At 42.0% G+C, this 25,388-nt stretch overlaps 1 protein-coding gene across 2 annotated transcripts in view; it reads left to right on the forward strand.

Annotated features, from left to right (window-relative positions):
- timeless (timeless circadian clock) overlaps window positions 1-25,388 on the forward strand; it is a 41,441-nt gene that overhangs the window by 398 nt on the left and 15,655 nt on the right. For both annotated transcript variants that reach the window (XM_052009406.1, XM_052009405.1), the window contains exons 2-18: window positions 3,112-3,612; window positions 5,074-5,227; window positions 8,489-8,603; window positions 8,974-9,036; window positions 9,591-9,692; window positions 12,487-12,642; window positions 13,362-13,495; window positions 15,814-15,901; window positions 16,780-16,956; window positions 17,439-17,656; window positions 18,857-18,960; window positions 19,794-19,963; window positions 20,619-20,744; window positions 22,408-22,559; window positions 24,082-24,179; window positions 24,273-24,393; window positions 25,032-25,233. In XM_052009406.1, coding sequence (XP_051865366.1) covers window positions 3,531-3,612; window positions 5,074-5,227; window positions 8,489-8,603; window positions 8,974-9,036; window positions 9,591-9,692; window positions 12,487-12,642; window positions 13,362-13,495; window positions 15,814-15,901; window positions 16,780-16,956; window positions 17,439-17,656; window positions 18,857-18,960; window positions 19,794-19,963; window positions 20,619-20,744; window positions 22,408-22,559; window positions 24,082-24,179; window positions 24,273-24,393; window positions 25,032-25,233 — 2,262 coding nt within the window. In that variant the 5' untranslated portion in view covers window positions 3,112-3,530. The remainder of the gene's footprint in view (window positions 1-3,111; window positions 3,613-5,073; window positions 5,228-8,488; window positions 8,604-8,973; window positions 9,037-9,590; window positions 9,693-12,486; window positions 12,643-13,361; window positions 13,496-15,813; window positions 15,902-16,779; window positions 16,957-17,438; window positions 17,657-18,856; window positions 18,961-19,793; window positions 19,964-20,618; window positions 20,745-22,407; window positions 22,560-24,081; window positions 24,180-24,272; window positions 24,394-25,031; window positions 25,234-25,388) is intronic.

The following is a 25,388-nucleotide window of genomic DNA, read 5'->3' on the forward strand; positions in this document are numbered from 1 at the left end:
AGCTGTGAAAGATTCTTAGATGTTTCAATAGTAATTTACAGCACCTTTAACATAGCAAAACATGGCAATGATGTTTTCAACTAAAATAGAGTGCCCTCGCTCCTCCCAAGCCAGTTGTGATACTTGGAGTGAATGAAGGGGTATCACTTTTGTACTTAAATGTTTATTTTTAAGTACAACCTCCAAGTACCACATTTCCATATCTCCTCCTGTCCTTGCTCTAAATCAAGCTTTCAGTGATTTCTGTACAGTAAACCCTTGAGTTCTGGGTCGAAATCCACCAGTACAGTATTGATGAGACTTTCTTAAACTTTCTGCTCCTCTGTTAATGAGGAAATCATTCAATCCAAAGAATTCAGAGTCCCTAGACGATCCCTGGTGGAGTTTCCCTTTTATTTTTAAAAATGTGGAAGTTTTTGAGGGAGGTGGCAAGAAGCATCACCCCTCCTGGCTCAGGTATTCTGTTACCTGTGAAGTATTAAATGTTCCACTAATAGCCCAGGGTTGGTGCCTTTACCTGTGTCTACAAGACTTCCAGCTTGAGAGGATTTGGGGCAAATCTCCCAGCAAATAAGTCTTGTTCAACTCTGCAAACCCTGCCTGCAAAGTAATCTCCCAAAATCAGTGGTGAAGTAAATGGCATTTGCGCTTTTTTTTGGGATTTTCAGCCATTTCTGGAATGTATCCCCCATCAAAATTAAGGCTTTACTGTACAAGGATACACAGGTCCCTCTGAACACCACCACTTTTCAGTCTCTCACCATTTAGAAAATACTCTTTTTTTTCTCTACCAAAGGGATGACCTTGCAGTTTTGCTTATTATATTCCAACTGCTTTGTCCTTGCGTGTTCTTTTAAGCGCTTGAACTCTCTGCATCGTGCTCATAACCTACACTTCCACTGATCTTTGCATCGTCAGCAGACTTGGATCTATTACATGTGATTCCTTCATCCAAATTTTTGACATAGCTTCTGAACAGCTGGGGCCCCAACACCAATCCCTGCATCACCCCACAGGTCACAGCCTCCCAACCCAAAAATGACCAGTTTTTCCCCACTGTTTTCTGTTCGCACACAAGATAATTGTGTAATTCCTCTGCTGTTTCTTTGTTCTACAATATGATTTCTTGTGTCTCAATCTGAAAGGATCCACATTAACTTCAGCTAATCTTTTCCTCTTTACACATCTATAGAAGCTCTTTCAGTCAGTTTTTATGTTTCTTGCTCACCTACATTAATATTCTAGTTTCCCTTTTCTTATCAATACCTTGGGCCTTCTTTGCTGAGTTCTTAATTTTTTTGACAAAGTTACAGTATAAGCCTTTTCTTTTGATCTAATAGTGTCTTTAACTTTTCTCGATTGCCATAGATCATTATAGCACAGTACAGGCCCTTGGCCCACAATGTTGTGCCGACACTTTATCCTGCTCTAATATCTATCTAACCCTTCCCTCCCATGTAGCCCTCCATTTCTCTATCATTCATGTGGCTATCTAAGAGGCTCTTAAATGTCCTTAATGTATCTGCCCCTACAACCTCTGCCGGCAGTGTGTTCCATGCACCCACCACTCTCTGTGTTTTTAAAAAAAAATAATAATTGACATCCCCCTTATACCTTCCTCCAATCACCTTAAAATTATGTCCCCTCCTGTTACCCATTGTCGCCCTGGGAAAAAGTCTCTGACTGTCCACTCGATCTATGCCTCTTGTACACCTCTATCAAGTCACCTCTCATCCTCCTCTTCTCCAAAGAGAAAACTTAGCGAAACTCAACCTATCCTCATAAGACATGCTTTCCAATCCAGGCAACATCCTGGTAAGTCTCCTCTGCACCCTCTCTAAAGCGTCCACATCCTTCCTGTAAAGAGGTGACCAGAACTGAACACAATACTCCAAGTGTGATCTGACCAGAGTTCTGTAGAGCCGCAACATCACCTCGCGGCTCCTGAACTCAATACCCCGACTAATGAAGGCCAACACACCATACGCCTTCTGGTGGGACTGTATTTCCTGTTGGAATTTTTTTTTGCCTTTAAAAGAATTAAATTACTTGTAAGCAGTGTATTTTTTAAATGCTACCCATTGCTTCTTTACTGTCATACCTTATAATGTATTTTCCCAATCTACTATAGCCAACTTGTACTTGTATCTTTGTAGTTTGCTTTGTATAGATTTCAGATTGTACTAAATTGGTTTAATTTTTTATATAAAACTCTGACATATCATGATACCTTTTCTCTAAAGGCCCCTTAACTACAAGATTGTTCATTAACCCCTTCTCATTACACAATGATAAATCTAAAATGGCTTGTTCCCACAACATACTCATCTAGAAAACAATCTTTTGCACCTATGAATTCAGCCTCCATACTGTCACTGTTAATTTGCTTAGCCTATTCTTTATGTAGATTAAAGTCCCCCATAGTTATTGTATTACTCTTGTTACACGCACCTCTAATTTCTGGGCTAAGATCCTCCTCCTCTGCTGCCTTTATCTCACTATTTCACTTCAGGACCCACAAAAGGCATAAATGTCACCAGTGCTATTGTGTTTCCTTCGTTGTATTGGAGATTGTCGTCGCTGAGTAGTGCTACGCATGTATCAGTGGCATTCAGGATAAAATTGCTTTTATTAATTTTAAACCTTTCAAATGGCCCCCATTTTAGAGTGGTCAGAAAAGTACAACTAATCAGATGCCGAGGTTTGCATTAGCAGCATTTCTCAACTTGCACAAGTGAGAGAGAAGGTGGAGGAAAATAGAAACGGGAGTTTTCTGTTTAATTAGTTTGCTTGATGCACAGTGGGTGAATGAACAGCGGGGTGCGGCACTGGATGATCCCAGGCTTGAATCTTAGTCTGCAGTGATCAGATGTTGGGCGGTTGGAATGCTGTAGTTGGCTCAGTGAGTGGAAGTTGTTCTGTACAAAACTATTTCTTCTGTCACTGCACTAACCGAAGGTACAACTGGCCAAATGTATGGGTGGAAGGTGGGGAGAAAGGAATTGAACTTAGCTTCCTCTTGGAATTGAGGTTGGTGGGGAGGTTTGTGGGGGCAGCATATAGTGGTGATTGTTTTCCTTTTGGGATATTAAATCTGTGTTTACTCCGCAGGCTGAGTATGGCTAAGAAAGCCTCAAGACTTGTGCCAGACTCTTTCCTTCTGCTGTCAGGACTCGATGAAGATATCTGAAGAGCAACCGTGTATTGAGGCCAAGAATTCATTTCACCACTAGTACATTGCTATATTTTGCTACCCCTTTTTGGTTAACTTAAAAGTTGTATTTGCAGGAGTGTGAGAACAGGAACATTTTGTCCTTCATTTGCATAATTGCATGTTTCCCCCTCCTTATTCTCCCCCATAGCATTGTTACACAGTATTCTTTTATCCAAAGTGATTTTCTTCTGCACTCTTTCCCCAAACCCTTGGAGAAATTTCACCCTCTTCTCCCTCCACCCTGGCTTTAAGTTGTTCCAGGTTGCGTCTGCCCTCTGTGCTGCTCTGAAGAGTGCACTGTGTGGACTCGAGCACAATGAACAGTGAACTATTAGCAACGTGCAGTGCCTTGGGATACTTGGAAGGAGATAATTACCACAAAGAGCCTGATTGTTTAGGTGAGTCAATTCGCTTGAAATTTTAGTTGCAATTTAAATGTTATTCCTTGTTTGTTTAAAAGCAGTGGTGCACACAGTTGAGAGATTTTGTTGTACCTTGCGTGCAGTCGTACCCATCTCATCAAATGCATTGCTGGTTTTACCAATCTTGCTACCTTTTATTTTCATAACCTACAATTTCAATTTTCCATCATTCTGCTAAGTTTACTTTAACTTTTGACCACCCTCCAATTATTAGCGCTGAGATTGCTGCTGAGTTCCCAACTGCAGTTATTAGTGACTATGTTATATTTCTGGCCCTGGTTCCGGACTCCTCCTGCAATTGAAAACATCTGCTCTATGTCTACCCAGTCAAACCCTTCCATAAAAGTTGCCTATGTTAATGTGCAACTTGAATCCTGTCTAATAGTGGCAGGATTCCAAACCTTCCTAATACTTTAAATGGAAAGTGCTTTATCACATTGAGGAGCATCAGGACATGCTTGCCATCATGAATTGATTCAGAAGTGCTGTTTGTGTTTGATAAACAAATCTAGCAATCATTCTGTGTTAGCAGTGTCTCACGAGAGCAGGTACTTTGGGCAGCTTCACTCCAGCCTTTCTATTCCCTCCATTAGTAGTCAACTAAATCACAGAAGGGGAAGCTTGAATGGTAGCAAAGCTCCGGTGGCTTTTAATTATCGGAACTATAGATTGTTTAATATACAAGTAAGTGTCAGTCCTTTTACTAGCCACAATGGCTGGATGCTGTAACCCACACCTCCCTTATTCCCTTGGCAAAACATTTGTGATACACAGGATCTTGTGGGGTAAAAGTACTCCATTTTCTTTCTTAGTGGCTTGTTACGGTGATAGTTACTAATGAAGCAGTGAGTCAAATCAACCACTCAAGTTAGCTTTGTAGCCCATTAATTGTCCGGCAGAGCAAGAAATTTCCATCTTAATCCTTGATTCACCCCAGGCATAACTTTGCAGTTTGCTTCATAACTTCTGGGGATAGGAGAAAAGAAAGATGCCATGCCACGGCATTAGAGGGCTATGGACAAAGTACTAGTAAATGGAATTGGAATAGATAGATGATCAGCATGGACATAGTGGGTTGAAGGGCCTATTTCTGTGCTGTATTACTATTGACATTATGCTCAAGTTCCTGTTTCTGGTGAACTCGTACAGCACAGGAAGAGTCCTTATGGCCTATCACTCCCATGAGAGAACTATCTAGTTGATCTTTTGCTCCACAAATTTCTTTTGCGTTTTAAGGATCCTTTCTGGATAAGAACAGAACTGCGTTTGCTCACAGTGATGTTACCCATCAGTTCTTGCTTTCTAAGTTTATACAAGAAAAGTCGCCACTTTACTGGCTCAGTGAAAGTTACTGGCATCGTGAAAAGGAGTGGTGAAAATTGAAACCAACATTTTATGGTTGAATAAATCTGACGAGGATCCATTTTTGTTTTGCAGAAAGCATCAAGGACCTTATCAGGTATCTAAGGCACGAGGATGAGACGAGAGACATTCGGCAGCAGTTGGGAGCTACACAGATTCTGCAGAATGATTTGCTGCCCATTATCGCACAGTACCCTCAAGAGAAGATGCTTTATGAAGCAGTTATCAGGTCTGTACCAAATTAGGAAGGGTTTTGCTGTAAAGAGTATTCTTGCAAAGTGTGGATAAAGCAGGGGAGGTGCAAATAGTTAGTATTGCAGAATTTATATAAACATTATTATCTGAATGGTGGTGAACTGGGGAAAAGGGAAGGTGCAATGAGACCAGGACGTCCTTGTACACCAGTAGCTGAAAGCAATGCTAAGGTGCAACAAACAGAGAAGCAAATGGCATGTTGGCCTTCATTCCAAAAGGATTTGATTACAAGGGCAAGGATGTCTTGCTGCACCTGTATAGGGTCTTGGTGAGACCCCATATCACCAATATGGCAGGATGAGGAGAGATTGGGTCAGTTAGACTTATGTTCACAGGAGTTTAGAAGAATGAAAGGGGGTCTCATTGAACCCTGTACAATTCTAAAATGAGTAGACAGGCTAAATACAGGAAGGATGTTTCTGATATTTGGAGAATCCAGAGCCAGGTGGTCACAACCTTAGGGTATGGGATCTACCATTTAAACTGAGATCAGGAGAATTTTTTTTCATCCAGAGGGTGATGAACCTGTAGAGTTATCTACTGCAGAAGTAACGTTCTTCCTAATGAACACCTTGTTGCCCGACATGTTGGGCATCATACCCTGTTGTCCAACCTTTTACTAACCTTATGTCCAGGAGGTCTGATGGCCGCAGAATCTTGCACCTGGACCTAGTTCCAAACCCTTTTGGGAGAACTGAAAATCAAAAAACTGCAGATGCTGGAAATCTGAAATAAAAACAAAAATGCTGGAAAAACAGGTCAGGCAGAATCTGTGGAAGGAGAAACAGTTAATGTTTCAGGTTGAAGCCCCTTCATCAGAACGGAGAAAGAGACAAAACAAATTAACTAACAAAGGTTATGTAAATATCACTCTAACTGCTCACTTATTCCTTACGTGACTGGCACAACTTGTTTTCTTGTCAGACTCAATAGTTTTTGTTCCCATCCTCTCAACCCAACTGAAATTTGAAGACTGCATGAAGCAATGTTTTGTTTCAATGACAGGTCTCCATCCCAATGGGCAAGGACATTTAATCTGTACTGAACAATAATTCAACATCGCACACAGCTGTGAACAGTAAATGGAGTGCCTGCAATTTAAATCAAGGTTACATTTTGTTTGGACATCAGATCTCTGACAGTGAATCTGTGAGGTCCCAGTCCCCTGCACAATCTCCCACACATGCAGTCTTTATTATTTAACAAAGAACTTTATTCTGTATTTTTCTTCCTCCCAATCTCAACCGAACTATCAAAAAAAACCCTCAGAAATACAGTATGTTAGATTATAGTCTTGATAGTGAGAGCTCATGGTAAAAGATATGGGTTCCACTCATTCCTTCGGGCTAGCACTCCTACCAACCTCTTTTTCTGACTTAATATTAAAGTAGTAAAACGATGATACAAGCACTTGGGTGAGCCTTGAAGGCAATTTTATCTCCTGCGTTGACCATGAGCCAAAAATAGAACTAGTTCGCAAACTGAACTACGTGCGACAAGACGACTGCAAGAGGACTTGAGTACAGGAGCAAAGATATCACGCAACAGTTGTACGGGGTCTTGGTGAGACCCCATCTGGAGCGGAGTGTACAGTTTTGGTGTCCTTATCTGAGGAAGGATGTTCTCGTCATGGAGGGAGTGCAACCAAAGTTTACTGGACTGATTTCTGGGATGGCAGGGCTGATATATGAGCAATTTGGCTTATAGAAGAATGAGAGGGGATCTCACAAAAACATAACATTTTAGACAGACTAGGTACAGGGAAGATGTTCCTGATGGCTGGAGAGTCCAGAACCAGGGTCACAGCCTCAGGATATGAGGTATGCCATTTAGAACGGAAATGAGGAGAAATTTGTTCACCCAGAACCTGGTGAACCTGTGGAATTCTCTACCACAGAAGGCAATGGAATATAAGTCAGTAAATATATTCAAGGAAGAGGTAGATATGTTTCTTAATGCCAAAGGGATCAAGGGATATGGAGAGCAGACAGGAGCAGGGGACTGAAGTAGATGATCAGTTATGATCATGTTGAATGTGGAGCAGGCACAAAGGGCCAGGTGGTCTTCTCCTGCTATTTGCTATGTTTCTATGTTGTCATTTGTGTAGTCTCAGCATTTAGATATCGCTTAAATGTGTTAACAACAACAGTATATCAGCTGTTGGTTTTCTCTGAAAGGGCAACTTCTGCTCTAAGTAGATAAGGAAGTAACCAGGTGTAGCCAAAGATTTTCTATTTTTCTTAAATTCTAGTGATAAATTTCTAAAGTAGACTGAGAAATGCACAAAATACAATGTCTTCCTTAAAAATGAACATTTAGAGGGATGAGAAGTGGTAGGTAGAAACTGTGGCATGTAAGCTTTTCTGGGGAAGTGGGTAATATAAGCTATCGTCACTGGGTGTTAATATCAGGGCTGAGAACTAGGTACAGTGGGAAGAAGGTCAGGTTGCAAATATTTAGTGTCTATGTTCATGTTACCTCATTAGTGAGGGTGGTCACAAAATACTTGGAGTGAGTTAAAGATCATCAAGATCTGGGGACCTTTGGCTGTTCCTTCAAGGTTTCATTTTTGTCTGTTCATTGTTTGAATTGTTTGCAACAGGGATGCTGCTGATCTGTGCATTCGGTAGTGCTCTTTACTTAAGGTTCTGGGATCTTTTCAAAGATGCCCAAACATCTGAACAATGTGGGAGGCAGAAGGGTCAGTGTTGAGCATGAACAAAATTTAGCTGCTGGGATAAAGTTTGGTATTAGAGTTAGTTGAGGGTGGGGTGGCAATATGGAACAGTAAGGAAGCTCCGTTTTTATCAAAACAAGAAATGTATAGAATTTTTTAAACTAATATATAGGCTTGGATGTGTGCTCGTCTTTATTGAGATACTGTTAGGAGAGCAACACAAAATGCTGGAGGAACTCAGTCAGGCAGCATCTATTGGAGGGAAATGGACAGTCGACGTTTCAAGACCCTTCATCTGGATTATTAGGGGAGTTTGAAGGCCCAGGTATTCACTTACAAATCCACCTGCTGGCAAGAGTTTGGAGCTGCTGAATCCAGGTTGTCATGTTATTGAGAAAACTATTGAAAATGTGATGTAGTGGGCTTCAGATGTGATAGAGTTAAAATTGAAAATCTCAAACTGCTGATGTGAGTTTTGAATAGCACATTACAATTATTGTAATTGTTTTTCATTTGTGACATAGTCTGATGCCTGATATATTCCTCCCCTGCATCTAGATTGTTGGTAAATCTAACACAGCCAGCACTTCTGTGTTTTGGGAAAGTTCCTACGAACCCTACCTTCAGACATCACTTTCTGCAAGTGGTTTCATATCTGCAGGCATACAAAGAGGCAAGTAAATAAAGCAAGCTGATCTTCAATTCATAGTTGGCATCACAAGACATAAGATAGAGGCTAGATCATCCACAAACTCTATTCAGAGTGACCTTAGAGTGGAGAGTATAGAGGGCTGGAAGCCAGAGAGGGCAGTGGGGGAGAAGAGGTTAGTGATTGATGTGGGGAGACACACAACATTAGAAATTTAAAAGCTATTTTTTCTGGGGTTGTTGTGGGGGTGGGGTGGGGGGGAAGTATAATGATTTCTTGCTGGATTAGTGTTGTCACTTGGAATGATTTGTAGATTATACTTACATAAATGTGCATTTTTTTAAAAGTTGTGCTAATATCCATAGGTCACTAAACAACTGTCTTTATGTTGTAGGCTTTTGCAAATGAAAAGGTGTTTGGAATTCTCAGTGAAAAACTCTATGATCTCTTGCAACTAGTAAGTGAAAATATAGCTTTATTCAAACGAGAAATGCTGATGATAGTTCAGTGGGTACTGGCAGTGCAGTTTGGTAATCTCAGCCAGCGTAGCACTCGGATCTTACCATTAATCTTAACTTTCCAGCGTTGGGGAGAAGTTCCTGATCTTAATTGCTTTTTATTGACTTTTGCTGGAATTGCACATTTTCCAAATTTGCCTGGCCTTGTACATGAAGAAAACAACAAAAGGCTGGCAACACCTTGTGGAACTCTGTCTTAGCAAATGGCCTCACCTTCTGGAGAGGAGGGGCAATATTTTTAAAACTACTTGCTTATTTATTACTTCTAAAGTTTTTCACTTATAAATGTTGTATCCACTTATCTCTTGGACCTTCAGTTCAGTTAGTGGCAACAGTTTTAACTTGGATGTGATTGAATTGACTTAATAATTACCTTAAAATTCCTTTAAAGGATCAAACCAGGTGCCCTGTGATCGAGCTTATCTGAAGTGTTACAGCTACAAAAATTAAGCTTGCTTGTAAGGTTTTTCACTTACAAATGTTTCTGTAACAGGACTGGGAACAGAGGCAGGAGGAGGATAACCTACTGATTGAAAGGATCTTGTTACTGGTTCGAAATGTACTACATGTGCCCCCTGAACCTGAGGAAGAGAAGGTCTGTTATATTATCTCTAGTCTATGGATTTCAAGATTCTTTGTTTTATTTACAAGGTTAATGGCAGGATTCTTAGTGGCGTGGAGGAACAGAGGGATCTTGGGGTCCAAGTCCATGGATCCCTTAATTTTGCCACACAAGTTGGTAGGGTTGTTAAGGCATACGGCGTGCTGGCCTTCATTAGTTGGGGTATTGAGTTCAAGAGCTGCGAGGTAATGTTGCAGCTCTATAAAACCCTGGTTAGACCGCACTTAGAATACTATGTTCATTTCTGACTGCCTCACTATAGGAAGGCTATAGAAGCTTTAGAGAGGGTGCAGAGGAGATTTACCAGGATGCTGCCTGGATTAGAGAGCATGTCTTATGAGGATAGGTTGAGCGAACTAGGGCTTTTCTCTTTGGAGCGAAGGAGGATGAGAGGTGACTTGATGAGAGGTGCACAAGATGATAAGAGGCATAGTTCAAGTAGATAGCCAGAGACTTTTTCCCAGTGCGACAATGGCTAACACGAGAGGGCATAATTTTAAGGTGATTGGAGGAAGGTATAAGGGGGATGTCAGAGGTAAGTTTTTTTTTACACAGAGATTGGTGGGTGCATAGAACGTACTGGTAGAGGCAGATACATCAGGGATATTTGAGAGACTCTTAGATAGCCACATGGATGATAGAGAAATGGAGGGCTATGTGGGAGGGAAGGGTTAGATAGGTCTCAGCAGGATAAAATGTCAGCACAACATTGTGGGCTGAAGGGCCTGCACTGCTGAAATGTTCTATGTTCTATTTTTGGTTTTTATTGTTGTGTTGACTCCTATTAGTGCTGTTCAATTATTCATCACTCATGGGGTAAACAACAGTTATGTTGGTGCATTAACTTGTATAAGTTGTAATTAATGGCAAGGGTATTCAGTTCAGCTTTCACAGGGGAACTAGGATATTTAAATAGTGCTCATCTTTTGAAGGCAGCTGGGCGCAGAGGTAGAAAAATGACTTTGCAGAATAGGTTGGAAGATTGCTGACAAGTTAATTTTGGCATTGTCATTTGATTTATATTAACAACTGCAGTGAGACTGCTTATAAGCCAGTGATTTGAAGCACACTATGCAGGAGCAAATGGTTTGAAGAACACAAATGTATACATTGGTATTTTCTTGTGTAGCAATTCAGTACAAAACATTGCTCCTTAAGGTCAACTGCTAATGAAGTATGCTTGTCTCTGTGGATGTCAGTCCTGCGCATGTTAACAACAAGGTAAACAGTGTTCACATTTTCCACCCTGAATAACAACTCTGCTCTCACTTCTCTTAACTAGAGTCCAGGTAAATGCCTCTCTAAGCTGGAGGTATCATAATAAAAAGAATAATTATATAATATCTTGAGGGTTCTTTCATTTCTGTAGATGTCATGTAAATCCTAATCTATTTAATTCTGCAACTGTTCCTTTTTCATGAACTGGATGTCCCAGATGGACCCCTACTTATTTGCTTTATACAAATTTGGTTCTAATTAGTTGAGAAAACTGATCAGAATTGGCCTGACTGACAGATCTTGTATACGTTGTGTGTGCCACAAATGGTAGTAATGAAGCTCAGCTCAAAACTAACTTGTTTATGCGCCATTTACTGTCACTCTATTTAGGAAGTAGATATGTTGGTTTTCTCTGAGGCTGTGATGTCTTGCATTAAATCTCCAATCCCAGAATTTAGTGAAAGCAGAAAGTATAATATTCATGTCACTGAGCTTTCTCAGTCTTACTGATTATACTATTGTTTCTGGTAAGTGTCCACTCACAAACTGTTAAATCTATATCAGACTCCTTTGGAGCAATTAACATTATCAATGATCAAAAACTGTTGGAAAGCTCACTTAACAGGAATAAAACCTTCAGTACATTTTTCTCCTGTTGCACAGTCATTGGTATTGATTTCACTTACTTTTTGTCACCTCATCCATGTAGCCATCCTTCATGTGTGAGCCGAAGTATTTTGTTGCTGTGAAAGATGAATGAATAATCGGCCCAGCCTATCGCATCCCCACTCACATTTCTCAGCCAGGATCAGAGAATGGTGATCAGGGCAGAAATCCAAGCTAATTTGTTTCCCTTGGTGGGTGAGTCCAGGACTAGAGGGCACAGTCTTAGAATTAGAGGGTACCCATTTAGAACAGAAATGAGAAGAAATTTCTTTAGCCAGAGGGTCGTGGATTTATGGAATTTGTTGCCACGTACAGCTGTGGAGGCCCGATCATTGGGGGTGCTTAAGGCGGAGATTGATAGGTATCTAATCAGTCAGGGTATCAAGGGATATGGGGAAAAGGCCGGGAATTGGGGCTAGATGGGAGAATAGTTTAGCTCATAGTGAGGTAGTGGAGCAGACTCGATGGGCCGAATGGCCGACTCCTGCTCCTTTGTCTTGTGATCTTGTGATTATTTTTCCTAGTTTACTGCCCCTGTTCATGCCCTTTTTTCCCCACAGCCACACACCTTCAGGTAACCCAGTCCTAAGATCAAGCTATCTTGATCTGGATGTAACACAAGTACTGTGATGCCCTTTACCACTGGGGGATGCCTGGATTGGTCTATGCACTGGGGTCGAGAAGATTGGGAGGCAACTGTGGCTATGTTGCAAGGAGATGGGTAAAAATGGCTGAGCTGCCTTTCTGTTTTAAACAAAATAACCATTTGGTAAACAAGTTCTCTTAAACCTCAGTGCCTTGATTTTGTTTCCTCTTGTGTGTTTGATTTTTCAGTAACTTTACATGTTTTCTATAGTTATTGCCCAATTTTATTTCCCTGCAGAATGTTGATGATGATGCCACTGTGCACGATAAGGTGTTATGGGCCATGCATATGAGTGGGATGGATGATCTAATTAAGTTCCTGGCTGCTTCCCAAGAAGAGCAACAGTGGGCCATGCACATACTGGAGATAATCTCCCTCATGTTCAGAAATCAGGTTAGTGCTATATCATGGGGGGCATGGAGGGAGTGGTGGAATCAGTTTAGTAATGGTGCAGTTTTGGCTGCAGTTAAGGTTCTTGGTATTAATGTGTAATGCAGACCATTGTTTTGTATTCTTAATCCTTCACTCACATTCTCTGATCTCAGTGTTGTGATGGAGATTGGCGGCTGCAGGTGAGCTGTGATTCCATCGCTAGCACTTGCCTTTGTCAGCTACTCCAGAGGCTTGAACTCCAAATATCGAGACTGACACTATCAGTGCACCTTGGGATATATTGAGGCTCTGAAATGCAAATCTTCCTTTATGTGCCTCTGTGTGCCCAGAGCTGTCTTAAAGCATATCCCAATAACCAGTTTGTGAGTGGCATGGCAACAGCCTGGCAGGAGATTGGTTTGTGGTTCAAGGACTGAATACCTTTTAATTTGTTTTCTACACTCCACCCGATTTTCTCTTCTGACGTTTTTGAATATTGTTAAGGTTTCAAGGCCAGTTGTAGTGTACTTGCCACTTGAGATCAGTACAGTCCAACATCAAAACTGTGGACCTATCTTGAGTGACTCGATACCTTTTATTAGTTATGCAGTGACTGTCTCAACTACTGGCACAACAGTCATGACTCTCAAGCTCAACGAAAACTCTAGCCATGGCTCCGTTTTAGCGAATCGAGGGAGAGAAATTTGAAAAGAATAATTATTTTGGAATTTATCCTACAGAACCCTGAACAACTTGCCACTACAGGGCAAGCAAAAACTGAACAGGAGAAAGAGAACGAGTCTAGAGAGCTTGAAATCTTAAAGCAGAGAGAGCTGGCTGCAAAGAAGAAAAGAACTTTTGAAAGGGGGACCAGGTGAGAAATGAAATGGGTGAAATATACTGCGTGATGGGGAAGGCACCATGCTCTGAGTGGGGTGCTGTACTCGATTGGAGGGCGTTTGAATTGGAGAATTGGTGTATCCTGTGGACAATGGGAACACTGTTTCTCAATTCAGTGCTCAGGAGAGGGAAGGGGACTAGGTGGTCAGTACAGCGTACTCCTGTGGGCGTTCCCCTCAATAACGACCTACCAGGGGAAAGCCACAGCGGCCAGGTCTGTGGCACTGAGTGTGGCTCTGTGGCTCAGAAGGGAAGGGGGGAGAAGAGGAGTTTGGTAGTCATAGGGGATTCATTGGTTAGGGGAACAGACAGGAGATTCTGTGGACAAGAATGAGACTCCAGGATGGTATGTTGCCTCCCAGGTGCCAGGGTCAGAGACATCTCGGATCAAGTGCACAAATTTCTTAAGGGGGAGGGTGAGCAGCCAGAAGTCGTGACAAGGTTCCCTATGGTAGGCACCTCCAGAAGGTCATGAGGTATGGGATCCATGGAAAATTGGCACGAAGGTTGGTGGTGTAGTGGATAGTGCAGAAGGTTATCATAGGTTGACAAGATGCAGAGCTGGACAGAGAAGTGGCAGATGGAGTTCAACCCGGAGAAGTGTGAAGTGATACACTTTGGAAGATCTAACTTGAAGGCAGAGTACATGGTTAATGACAGGACTCTTAGTAGTGTGGAGGAACAGAGGGATTTTGGGGTTCTAGTACATAGTTGCTGTGCAAGTTGATAGGTGGTTAAAAAGGCGTATGGTGTGCTGGCCTTCATTAGTCGACGGATTGAGTTCAAGAGCCGAGAGGTAATGTTGCAGCTCTATAGAACTCTGGTTAGACCACATCTGAAATATTGTGTTCAGTTCTGGTTGCCACATTGTAGGAAGGATGTGGAAGCTTTGGAGAGGGTGCAGAGGAGATTTACAAGGATGCTGCATTGGAGAGCATGCCTTATGAGGAGAGGCTAAGCAAGTTGGGGCTTTTCTCCTTGGAGCAATGGAGGATGAGAGGTGACTTGATAGAGGTGTATAAGATTATGAGAGGCATAGTCAGAGTGGACAGCCAGCATCTTTTCCCCAGGGTGGCAATGGCCAATACTAGAGGTTATCTGTTTAAGATGCGTGGAGGAAAGTTCAGGGGAGATGTCAGAGGTAGGTTTTTTTTACACAGAGGGTGGTGGGTGCCTGGCATGCACTGCCGGGGGGGTGGGGGGGGGGGGGCGGGTGGTTGTTGATGGTAGGGGCTGATACAATAGGGTCATTTAAGAGACTCTTAGATAGGCACATGGATGAAAGAGAAATAGAGGGTTATGGGAGGTGAAGTAGAGAGGGGGATTGATAGAATGTGGATAAGGTTTATATGGGTCGGCGCAACATTGTGGGCTGAAGGGCCCGTACTGTGCTGTACTGTTCTGTGTTCTATCATGAGCCCTGGAGTAAGCCTTTTTTTCTTCTTCGTTGCCTTTGTTCCTTGTCAATTATCTTCACTCTGCTCCAGTTGGTTACTGAGCTCCTATGCTGTAGGGAGAACAATCCAGCTTCTCCAATCTCTCCATGTATCTCATATCCCCCTCATCCTTACTTTAAAAAAAAAATGGAACCAATCGAAATATTTAGGAAAATCTGCTGTAGAAAGCGGCTATAACAACTATGCTATAGAATGCACATCAATGGGTATCAATGCTGAAAGGTTAGATACTTGTATTAAGTGTATTTTTGTACTCTTTGATTATGACAGTAATCTTTTCAGTAAGGCTCGTTGCAGTGTTGGGATTTTCGGCTAATAGACGAGTTGGAATTGACTGAATTGAGTCTTGCCTTCAAGATTGCTGTTGTGCATATCTCCACTTCAGAACTGTTCTCCAGTGGGTTGCAGAGAAAACAAACTCAGCTGTGTTTTCTGATGAAATAATTGATGAGCATAATAGACAGTAAAACCTAAAATGATAGGTATTCAAAGTAGATTGTACCTCGCTCTGTCTAAACCAGGTTTGATGAGAGTGGGGTAATTATATATGACATCTGTGTAGAAGTGTTAAGTGTTGATTCTCTTTTTGTGAAGCATTTTTTGCCTGTTCAATTCTTAGTCAATGCTGCAGAGCAATCAGGTATTATAAAATACATAAGGGCACGCCAGAAAAGAACATCCTTCTGTTCCTGACCCTCCTGGGGAACCTTGGGTCTCCCTGTTTTCTGCCCACTACATGCACACATACAACTACTGTATGTGCATGGTATTTTTAAAGTGGCTGTTTTTTTTAATGTAATTTCTTTTGTTTAAAAATCTGCTTTATTTATTTCAGGCATTCCCGTTTTGGGGGGACATACCTCATACGAGGCTTAAAGTCGATTGCAAATAGGGATGTTGTTAGTCACATGGTAGTCCACAAGGTCAGTGAAAGTGTTACAAATCTGTTTGTGCTTTTTACTGTAATTGCATTTAACAGCCAAGCCCATTAGTTCAGATGGAGTTAGAGGCAGCATCTTAAATTATGCCTTTTCGGGAGATTTTAAAGCAACATGCCTGGCAAAAGTTATCTTTTAACCATATTTTTGACTTTAAAAATCCATATTGAATCTCAAACATTTAAACAAGTTACTGTAACGTGTCTCTTACTGGTAAGAGGGAATTAGAAGAGAATTACTGGGAATTGCTTTTTAAGTTGCTTACTTGAAGTGCAAATGAATTATACGTTCAAATTTAAAACACAGATGTAAAATATTTGATTTTATTTGTGTGCAGTTGTTAATGCTTAATGGCACATTTAACTTCTTTTTAAATAAGAGTGCTATATCATTATTTTCTAAAACTGGGTGTTGTTTCTAACAAATAAACAGTCATCTGATTAATCTGTCAACATTGTGCTCACTTGATTCCAAGCTTCCATCACCGGGCCATTTGATACCATCTTCCTCTCAGCTACCTTTCTTAGATTTGTCTTATCTTTCTCAAAACCCTCTCCTCCAACTGAACGCCAGTTCTTGAGGACTTTTAGATATGTCTATTGTGTTACCATGTTTAGTGAGTTAGTGGATGTCTTCTTGCCTTGAAGCACTTTCAAAATGATTAGAAGACCATTTAAAAAATTATAATTATCTGATTATTGGGTCCTCTGCTCTTGTGTCAGGCATTTACTCGCTACACTAGAGGTAGTTGCACAATATGTGGGTTGCAGAAAGTCAGGATTGGAATTGTCGTAGCCTTGTTTTTCACTAACACCTTAATCAGATTTGATATTTATTTAGTTTTTATTTATGCATTTTCTTAGTTTAAAAATTACAGTCACGACTGTGGCAAGAAGGCCAGCAAAGTTCCAAAAAGGAAGCAAGCTGCAGTAGAGGTGGAGAGCAAGCGGCGCTCTGCTCTGAATGTGCGGTTGTTCCTGAAGGAATTTTGTGTTGATTTCTTGGAGAACTGTTATAACAGACTGATGTATGTGGTAAAGGTAAGTTGGTGAGGCGTACGCTATTTATCTAGCAGATATCTCAATGTATTTAAATACCAAATGTTTAAAAAAAAGGCTTTAATTCCAGTTTCAGATATTGGAGCGGATGTTGTGGGAACCTTGTCTATGTGACACAACACAAAGCTGTGTTCCTAGTAGGAACTAGCTGTAACTTGATTTATTTCTGTTTCAGACCCATTTAAGACGTGCACAATGGGGTCCTTATTTTGAGTGAATATTAGCAGTCCAGTGAGGGCAGATACTCCGAGACCTGGGAGGGACAATGTAGTTCTCAGGCAAAGAGCACAGCCTCTCTTATTTTGGAGCAGTGAGCTAGAGGGATTTGGCTATGAAGGAAGTATAGCTGATATAGTTAGATATTTTGGGCATTCTTGACTGAAATAACATTACAGTTAAACAGGAATTGTGTGCGTACACAGATAATTTTTTAATCTATAGATGTGTGCTTGTTCCATTTATAGGACAACCTCATACGTGAGAAAGCACAGGAGCACGATGAGACCTACTACTTGTGGGCCCTGCCCTTCTTCATGAGGTTCAACAGGGTGTACAGGTTCCGCCCTGAGCTGGTATCCGAGACTGTCAGCATTCGAGTGTTTCACTTTGTGGAGCGTAATATCACCAACTACTACGAGATGATGCTGACCGACAAGGCAGCAGCCAGTTCTTGGTCCAGACGGTAAGGCAAACCAAGTCCAAAGGGTGAAGTAACGTGCCTTTGGAGTTTACCAATTATTTCCATCTCTCCTAGTTGGGCGGGGGGGAGGGTGCGGGGGCGGGGGCGCGGTGATGACCTGTCAAATATATTAAGCTCTTGGATCCCACTTGACTGCGTTTACCACATTATATATTGCAGTTGTATAAGTCATTGGTGAAGTTGAACTTGGAGCACTCTGTATGGTTCTGGTCACCTGTTATAGGAAAGATGTGGTTAAACTGGAAAGAGTGCAGAAAAGGTTTATGAGGATGTTGCCTGGCCTGAGTTATAAGGTGAAGTTGGCCAGGCTAGGTCTTTATTCCTTGGAACATAGGGGAATGAGGGTCGACCTTATAGAAGTGTTTAAAATTGAGAGGCATAGACAAGGTGGACGGTAACTGTCTTTTCCCCAGGGTAGGGGAGTCCAAAACTAAGTTAGTTTTAGGGTGAGAGGGGAAAGATGTAAAAGGGACCTGAGGGGCACCTTTTTCACGCAGAGGGTGGTGAGTATCTGGAATGAGCTGCCAGAGGAAGTGGGTGAGGCAGGTACAATAGTATCATTTAAGAAGCACTTAGATAGATACGTGGAGGGGCGGGGCTTGTAGGGTATGGGCTGAACACAGGAAATTGGGATGAGCTGGGTGGGCACTGTGGTTGGTATGGACTCGTTGGGCTGAAGGGCCTGTATCCATGCTGTATTGCTCTTTAACATTATGTTTAGTTTTATTCCTAATATTCCCACAGATGCTATCTGTTCTCTAGTGCAGTGCCCAAGTGCACTCATTGATTTTTCTCTCTTAACCCAGGATTGTTACCTGGACTTGTCTCCTGAGTATTATGTAATTTAATTCAGCATAGATTGGACTGAATGTAGAATCTTCTTGGGTCCCTCGCTCAGTTTTGAACTGGACAGTGTGTATACTGATCGGGAGAGCATTGGCTAATTATTTTTGGCTCGACAATACAGCTATTCATCCTTACTGTATCATAACCTGCCAGTAATTACAGGCAAGTTAAGTGATGGGTAAAATCTTTTGCTTGGTTTATTCATTGCCAAAGTACAATCTTTCTAAATCTTTCTCCTCTTCCAGTAACTGCCAGGATGAAATTGCTAGGACTGTGTTATGGACCAATAAGACAAAAAAATGACATACTGCAGCTGAAACAACACTTTTCTTTCAGAATGCATCTGGCCCTGAAGGCTTACCAAGAGCTGCTCAGCACCATTAATGAAATGGACCACTCCAAGGATGGTAATCTGCGAGAGAGTGCCAGAGTTATCAAATGTAAGGTTTTTAAAGAAATAAACATGAAACTAGTCTGCGTTTCAGTGCACGTGTCTGACCTGAAAAACTGCAAAATAGAATATATTTCATGCTTTCGTTTCTGGACCCTGTATGGTTTAGAAAGTTGCATTTGTTGGTAGTCCTGCTCCTTCTCCTGCCTCTAGCCCCAGTCTTGATCTACAACCACCTTCCACGTTGTGGTTAGTGAGAGCTTCTTGAAGTCACTGTCTTTGAAAAGTGTTAATGAGTGCTGCTATTGGAATCTGTGCATCTATGCCTACTCACTTGACATGTACTCACTTGACATGTGCTCACTTAACGTCCCCACTTTCCAGCCTAGGGTATAAATGATGGACTCTATTACTATAAATCTCAATGTAGCGTAAGTAATAATATTACAAGATGCCTGTGTTGCACCACAGAGGCTTTGTGGTGGGATGGTCACTTAGCATTAATTGAATGTAATTTGAGGGAATTGGCGTGGTTCATTAATATAATTTTGTAATAAGGAAATTGTTGATTCTTAATTTGTGTGGATATCTTTCCTTTTACCTACCTGGCCTACCCTTGCACTCTTTACTACTTACATTTCCCAACAGAAAGCATTTATCAGCGTTGTTCATGTGTTAATGGGCAGGGTGGAGATGGTATTCAGGTACATGGGGAAACAGGTTGTTCTCTTAAGAGCAAGAACATTGACAGGAGATGTGAAAGTCATCCACCAAAGGGGATTACATGGGAGGTTGGGGGCCAGTATATCAAATGACACATTTTAATTTGAAACTTGGGAATTCCATTGGTTTATGATTCTGTTTGCCTTTTGCCATTTTCAGGTAATATCTTCTATGTCATGGAGTTCCGGGAGTTGTTCTTGACACTATTCCGGAAGTTTGATGCAACCAAGCAGCCCAAGTCATTTTTGAAAGACCTTGTTGAAACCACCCATCTTTTCATCCGGATGATTGAGAAATTCTGTAAAGGCAAAAATAATCTTTTTGTGCAGGTAATGTTTGTGTCCATGTTGCACCTTGTGCTACAGCCATCAGTTCTTTTTTTTTAAAAGAAAAACCTACTCTAGGGTTCAGAGCAAGCTAAGTTCTTTCCTTTCCCAAAGATTCAGATTTCTGTGGGGTATGAGCATGCAGCTGCTGGCTTGCAAGGTGATAGCGCAGGTGACCAAAACCTTGGTCAAAGAAGAAGCTCTTGAGAAGCATCTTAAATGAGGAGAGGGAAGTGGAGAGGTGTAGGGAGAGAGTTCCAGAGCTCGAGGACCCGGGGCAACTGAAGGAGGAGAGAGGTGGAGAGGTGTAGGGAGAGAGTTCCAGAGCTCGGGGACCCAGGGCAGCTGAAGGAGGAGAGAGGTAGGGAGGGAGTTCCAGAGCTGGGGGACCCGGGGCAGCTGAAGGAGGGGAGAGAGAGAAGTAGGGAGGGAGTTCCAGAGCATGGGCAGCTGAAGGCACAGCAGCCAGTGGTGGAGTGATGGAAGGATTGAGAGGTCAGAATTGGAGGAGTGCAGAGATCTTCGAGGGACTGGAGGAGGTTACAAAGATAGATAGGGGCAAGGCCATGTAGCAATTGTAAATAAGAGATGTTGGCATCTTGTGGCAGTAGGTTGCTGATGATGTAGCTGTTTGAAAATTTCCCACTTACTGAAACAGAGAAAGAACGTGAAAAAGAAGAAGCCTAAACCAAAGCAGCTTGTACCTGCTTCATCAGAAAAATCCCAAGAAGAACTTGAGGAAATCTGGAAAACAACATCGGAGCAGCTTGGCAAATGTGCAGAGGTACGTGCCTGATAGAAAAGCACTGAGCTAAGATCCCTTTGAAATGGCTATTTGTGATGATCAGAGTTGCTGAAGAACAGAGATTTCTATTTGTGTTGCAGTCCAGGCTTGCAATGTTTCTCCACGGACTTAATTCCAAAATTTGGTCTGTTTTTAAATTGCATTTTCTTTCCTGAAAGGTCTGACATGTATTGGAATATGATGTCGCAGCCACTGGCTTTCCTCCTCATACTGTAGCTAAATGGTCTTTCCACATTAGCATTTGAAAGGAAAGTGTCAGTAAGATGTTCACCTGTTCGGAGGTTGCGTAGTTGAGCTGGATTGTGTCTTACGTGATCTTGCAGTAGAGGTCACTGGCTACTGATCCGGGCACCGAGAGTAGTGAAGCCCTTAACTACAGTCAGCCAACTTAATGTATGTCCATTTGTTTGGTGTTTCCAGTGATCGATGAATCACAAAAGAGAAGACGTTGATATGAAAGAAAAAGCTTATGTTTTTCCAGCAACCTTTCAAAATCTTAAGATGTCCCAAAGTATTTTACAGTCAATAAAGTATCCTTGAAGGGCACATAGCCACTATTTGTAATGTCAGAAATGTTGTAGCTAATACATGCACAGCAGACTTCCACAAACAGCAATGTCCTAATGACCAGCAATAATTTGACTGGGTGTTTGATGGATTACTGCTAATCCTAGAACATAACTTCGGTTATCTGAAATTCTTGAATTCAATCTTTCCATTCTGTATCTGAACTGGCTAGGTCACTGTTCAGATTCTGCCTGCCCTGCTATCTCCAGTATTCTCTATTTTTATTTCACATTTCCAGCATCTACAATATTTTACTTCTGTTTTCATTTATCTTCTATTTGTACCTCCTCCAAACAGATCAGTTGATGTTAAGAAGCCTTCACCAGCCTCTCTCAACCAGCACAGTCACTGCTTGTGTCATTCAATCTCTCCTTGTCTCCACCCCCCCCCCCCACCCCCCAGCTCTCTGCAACTTACTATGTTTAATGTCTAACTTCACCTAGGTCTGATGAACGGTCATCAACCATTGTTTCTCTCTGCGCAGATGCTCCCTTGACCTGCTGAGCCTTCCCAGCATTTATCTCTTTATTTCAAATTTCCACCTGCATCTGCAATTTGTTGTTCCCCTGCTCTTCTACAAAGATAGCACTAAGGGATCTTCCTGAGAGCAGATAGGCCTTCGGTTTAAAGTCTCATCTAAAAGACGGGACTTCTGACAGTTTTGCGCTCAAGACTTTTAACTGGAACACCTAACCAAATACATCTGGGAGGAAAGGACAATAAAGAGTATTGAGCATAGAGTTAGGACTATGCTTGATTGGAGTAAATGCTGTCTCCCACCAATTTGATCTGTGCTTTAGTATTCCAATGCACTGCTTGGTGAACAAGCCAAATTCCCCACTTCCTAGAACCAACCCACTAATGAGAATAATACGCTGGATATCTTACTCTCTGTGCCTAAACTAGTCATCAGTCAGATGCAAGACTTTTAATATAAAGAAGATGTAAAGTGGTTCACCTTCTCTTATTCTCCTGAACCATCTCCCCAACCCACCTTGCCCAGAATCCACTACTGTGTCTGGGTCCTTGATTTCCGGAGCTGATTAATTGAACAAGGCATGTGTTTGCTTTCCAGGGTCAAGAGGTTCTCCCGGAGGATCTGGTCCCATTTGATGCTGCTTCAGAAACCCCTGTGGAGGAGCAGAGGGCTGAAGCTATGATTCGTATACAGGATGCAATGCTGGCCGGCAAAGCCACAGAGGCCCTTGTGCTTCTCCGAGCCGCGCGGTAACTATTTGTTAACTTTGAAGCACTGTAAAATCCTGAATAACCTAGCTTGTTATGAAATGGTGCTTGACTTGTTAATATTGATCTCTCAAATGTGGTTTCTATGGCAACAAACAATCTGCTGGAGGAACTCAGCGGGTCGAGCAGCATCTGTGGGGCGAGAGAAAATGTTGACATTTCAGGTTGTAACCCTGCATCAGGACTGAGAGTGGAGAGGGGAGGTGGCCAGTATAAAGAGGAGGGGGAGTGGGGAGACAGAGGCCAGAGGTAATTGGTGGACTGAGGGGGTGTTGAAGGATGACTGGCAAATGGAGGCGGGGAGGGGAGGGGTGGGGTGGAGTTAGGAGACATGACAGATGGAAGCAGACAAAAAAAGGACGAAGGAGCCAGGAGGGTTGTGGAGAGGGTGAGGGCAGAGGCGGCTGCTGGAGGGTGATGAGTGGAAAGACAAAGCAGATCGTCTCTTGCTGCAGATTCCAGCATCTGTAGTCTCTTGTGTCTCCTCTGTGGTTTCTATTGTCTTATGCATACTAACTTTTTTTCATTTTTGAGACTTTTGGGTATTTTTATCTCTTTCCATTTACCTGACCTGATGGCCTAGCCAAACAAATAGGCGCAGGATCTGCTGCTAGACTAACAACGTTTGACCTTGCCCCATGACCCTCATCAACTAAATGTACCTGAGCAACTTGAACTGCAGTACCATTTGTATTTTTCGTAAATAGAAACTTTGACCAGAGGGTTGAGAACTGACTGCTGTGGATTTTTTTTTGTTGCTGGAAACAAACTTGTATGGAAACAGATGGTTTAAATGAGCTGCTGTGATGTCAAGTGTTTCTCATTCTCATTCTCATCATTAACATTCGCTATAAATTAATTCCACAATCAGAAGCTGTGTAATATGATTAATAACATTGAAACACACGGTGAAATACATCTTTTGCGTAGAGTGTTCTGGGGGCAGCCCGCAAGTGTGTCGCCACGCTTCCGGCGCCAACATAGCATGCCCACAACTTCCTAACCCGTATGTCTTTGGAATGTGGGGGGAAACCGGAGCACCTGGAGGAAACCCACGCAGACACGGGGGGAATGTACAAACTCCTTATAGACAGTCACCAGATTTGAACCCGGGTCGCTGGCGCTATAAAGCATTACGCTAACCACTACACTACTGTGCCTGCCCCACTATCACACTATGGCGCTAATTGCTGTCCTGAGTATATCCATTGTACGTGAACATTATATTAAAATATTAGTATGAGCAAAGAAAAGGAAAAGGTCCAGGTGGTGCATGGATGATGTTACCACAACAGTGCTTGTTTCTTTCTGCCACTGGGTTTGGCTTTGACTCCAGTCAGATGGCTGTGTGTGGTGTGTGTAAAATGAGTCTGAGCAATCTGAATCCAGCTGTATATTCCCCATATTTTTCACTAATTTGACCATCTCATGCGGACCACAAAATGAGTGGTGATACTCATAAAGCACCATGCAAAGGTTGTGAATCTAGTACTTATTCCCACAGGGAAGTGTGGCCTGAAGGCGATGTTTTTGGCTCTTCCGACTTGCTGCTTGAGGAAGAATCGGAATTGCTCAGACAAATACTGTTTGCGAATTTACCAAGTGAGTATTTTAGCTGCCGTCATTTCGTTGTTCACTGCTTTGAATGTTGTCTTGAAGCTCTGTCTGAATGCTTACTCTGTATTCATTCTGCAGGGCTACCAGCTGTTGAAGTCGAAGAAAGTGAAGAATTTCGAGATGAAGAAATAGAAGAAGAAGAAACTGAATCCGTGAGAGTGACAGAAAGTGAATTTAATTTTTTAGATTATCTCAAGAGGTATAACATTCTAAGAATTATTGTGTTTTGTTTTAATTAAGCCACAGAGGGGTGAATAATCTTTAATCTTCTTTTGCACAATTTCCTAAAGTATTCACAATGGACTTTCACGGTGTTAAGCAGAATTTAAAAAAAATAATAATGTGGCAGTTACACAGGGTGAGGGCACTTTTTCACTTTTGGGACAAAAATTTGAATTTGGCCAAACTGTTTGAAGTAAACTCCTCTCCCTATTAGCTGTAGGTGTCCCAAGTTAAAGCTTTGTCGGCCCCAACACATTTCCTGACTGGCAGGACTCAAAGCACAAAACCTATCCACAAGTTGGCTTGAAATCATAGGTGGACTTTAAGGATAGTTTACAACAACAAAATACTGCAAATGCTAGAAACACTCAGCAGGTCAGGCAGTATCTGTGGAGAGAGAAATAGTTTCAGGTTGATGACCTGATTCTAATGAAAGGTCATCAAACTGAATTGATAACTGTTTCTCTCACCACAGATGTTGCCTGACCTGCCAAGTATTTGCTTTGCTTTTCTTATTTTAGTAAGGCCAGCTCATTGGTGAGAAGAACAGTAAAGCTATGTGCAGTTCATTCACTTTTTTTTCCCCCTCACTATCCTTTCTTCTGTTCTATTTAGGTTTGCTAATGTTGGTGTCGTGAAGCCCTATGTCCTCCTGCTAAAGGACTACCAGCAGAACAGTGCTCATACCAACCACTGCATTGTAAAGATGCTCTATCGGATAGCATACGATTTGAAAATGGACGCCCTTCTTTATCAGCTTTCAGTGTTTCACTTATTCAGCTGCATTCTGGAAGACCCAGCAGCTAGTGCATACCAAGTAGGTTGAATTGTGATCATTTGTATAATAATTACAGTTTGGTGATTCCTGTAGTAGGCCATAATGTACTTTGGAGCACCATCTTCTTCATATATTTCCGGTCTCCTGACGCTTGCCCACAACCTTGATCCTGAAAGCCTGTAATCCATGGTGTA

The sequence above is a fragment of the Pristis pectinata genome, chromosome X (assembly GCF_009764475.1).
Source record: "Pristis pectinata isolate sPriPec2 chromosome X, sPriPec2.1.pri, whole genome shotgun sequence".
NCBI lineage: Eukaryota > Metazoa > Chordata > Chondrichthyes > Rhinopristiformes > Pristidae > Pristis > Pristis pectinata.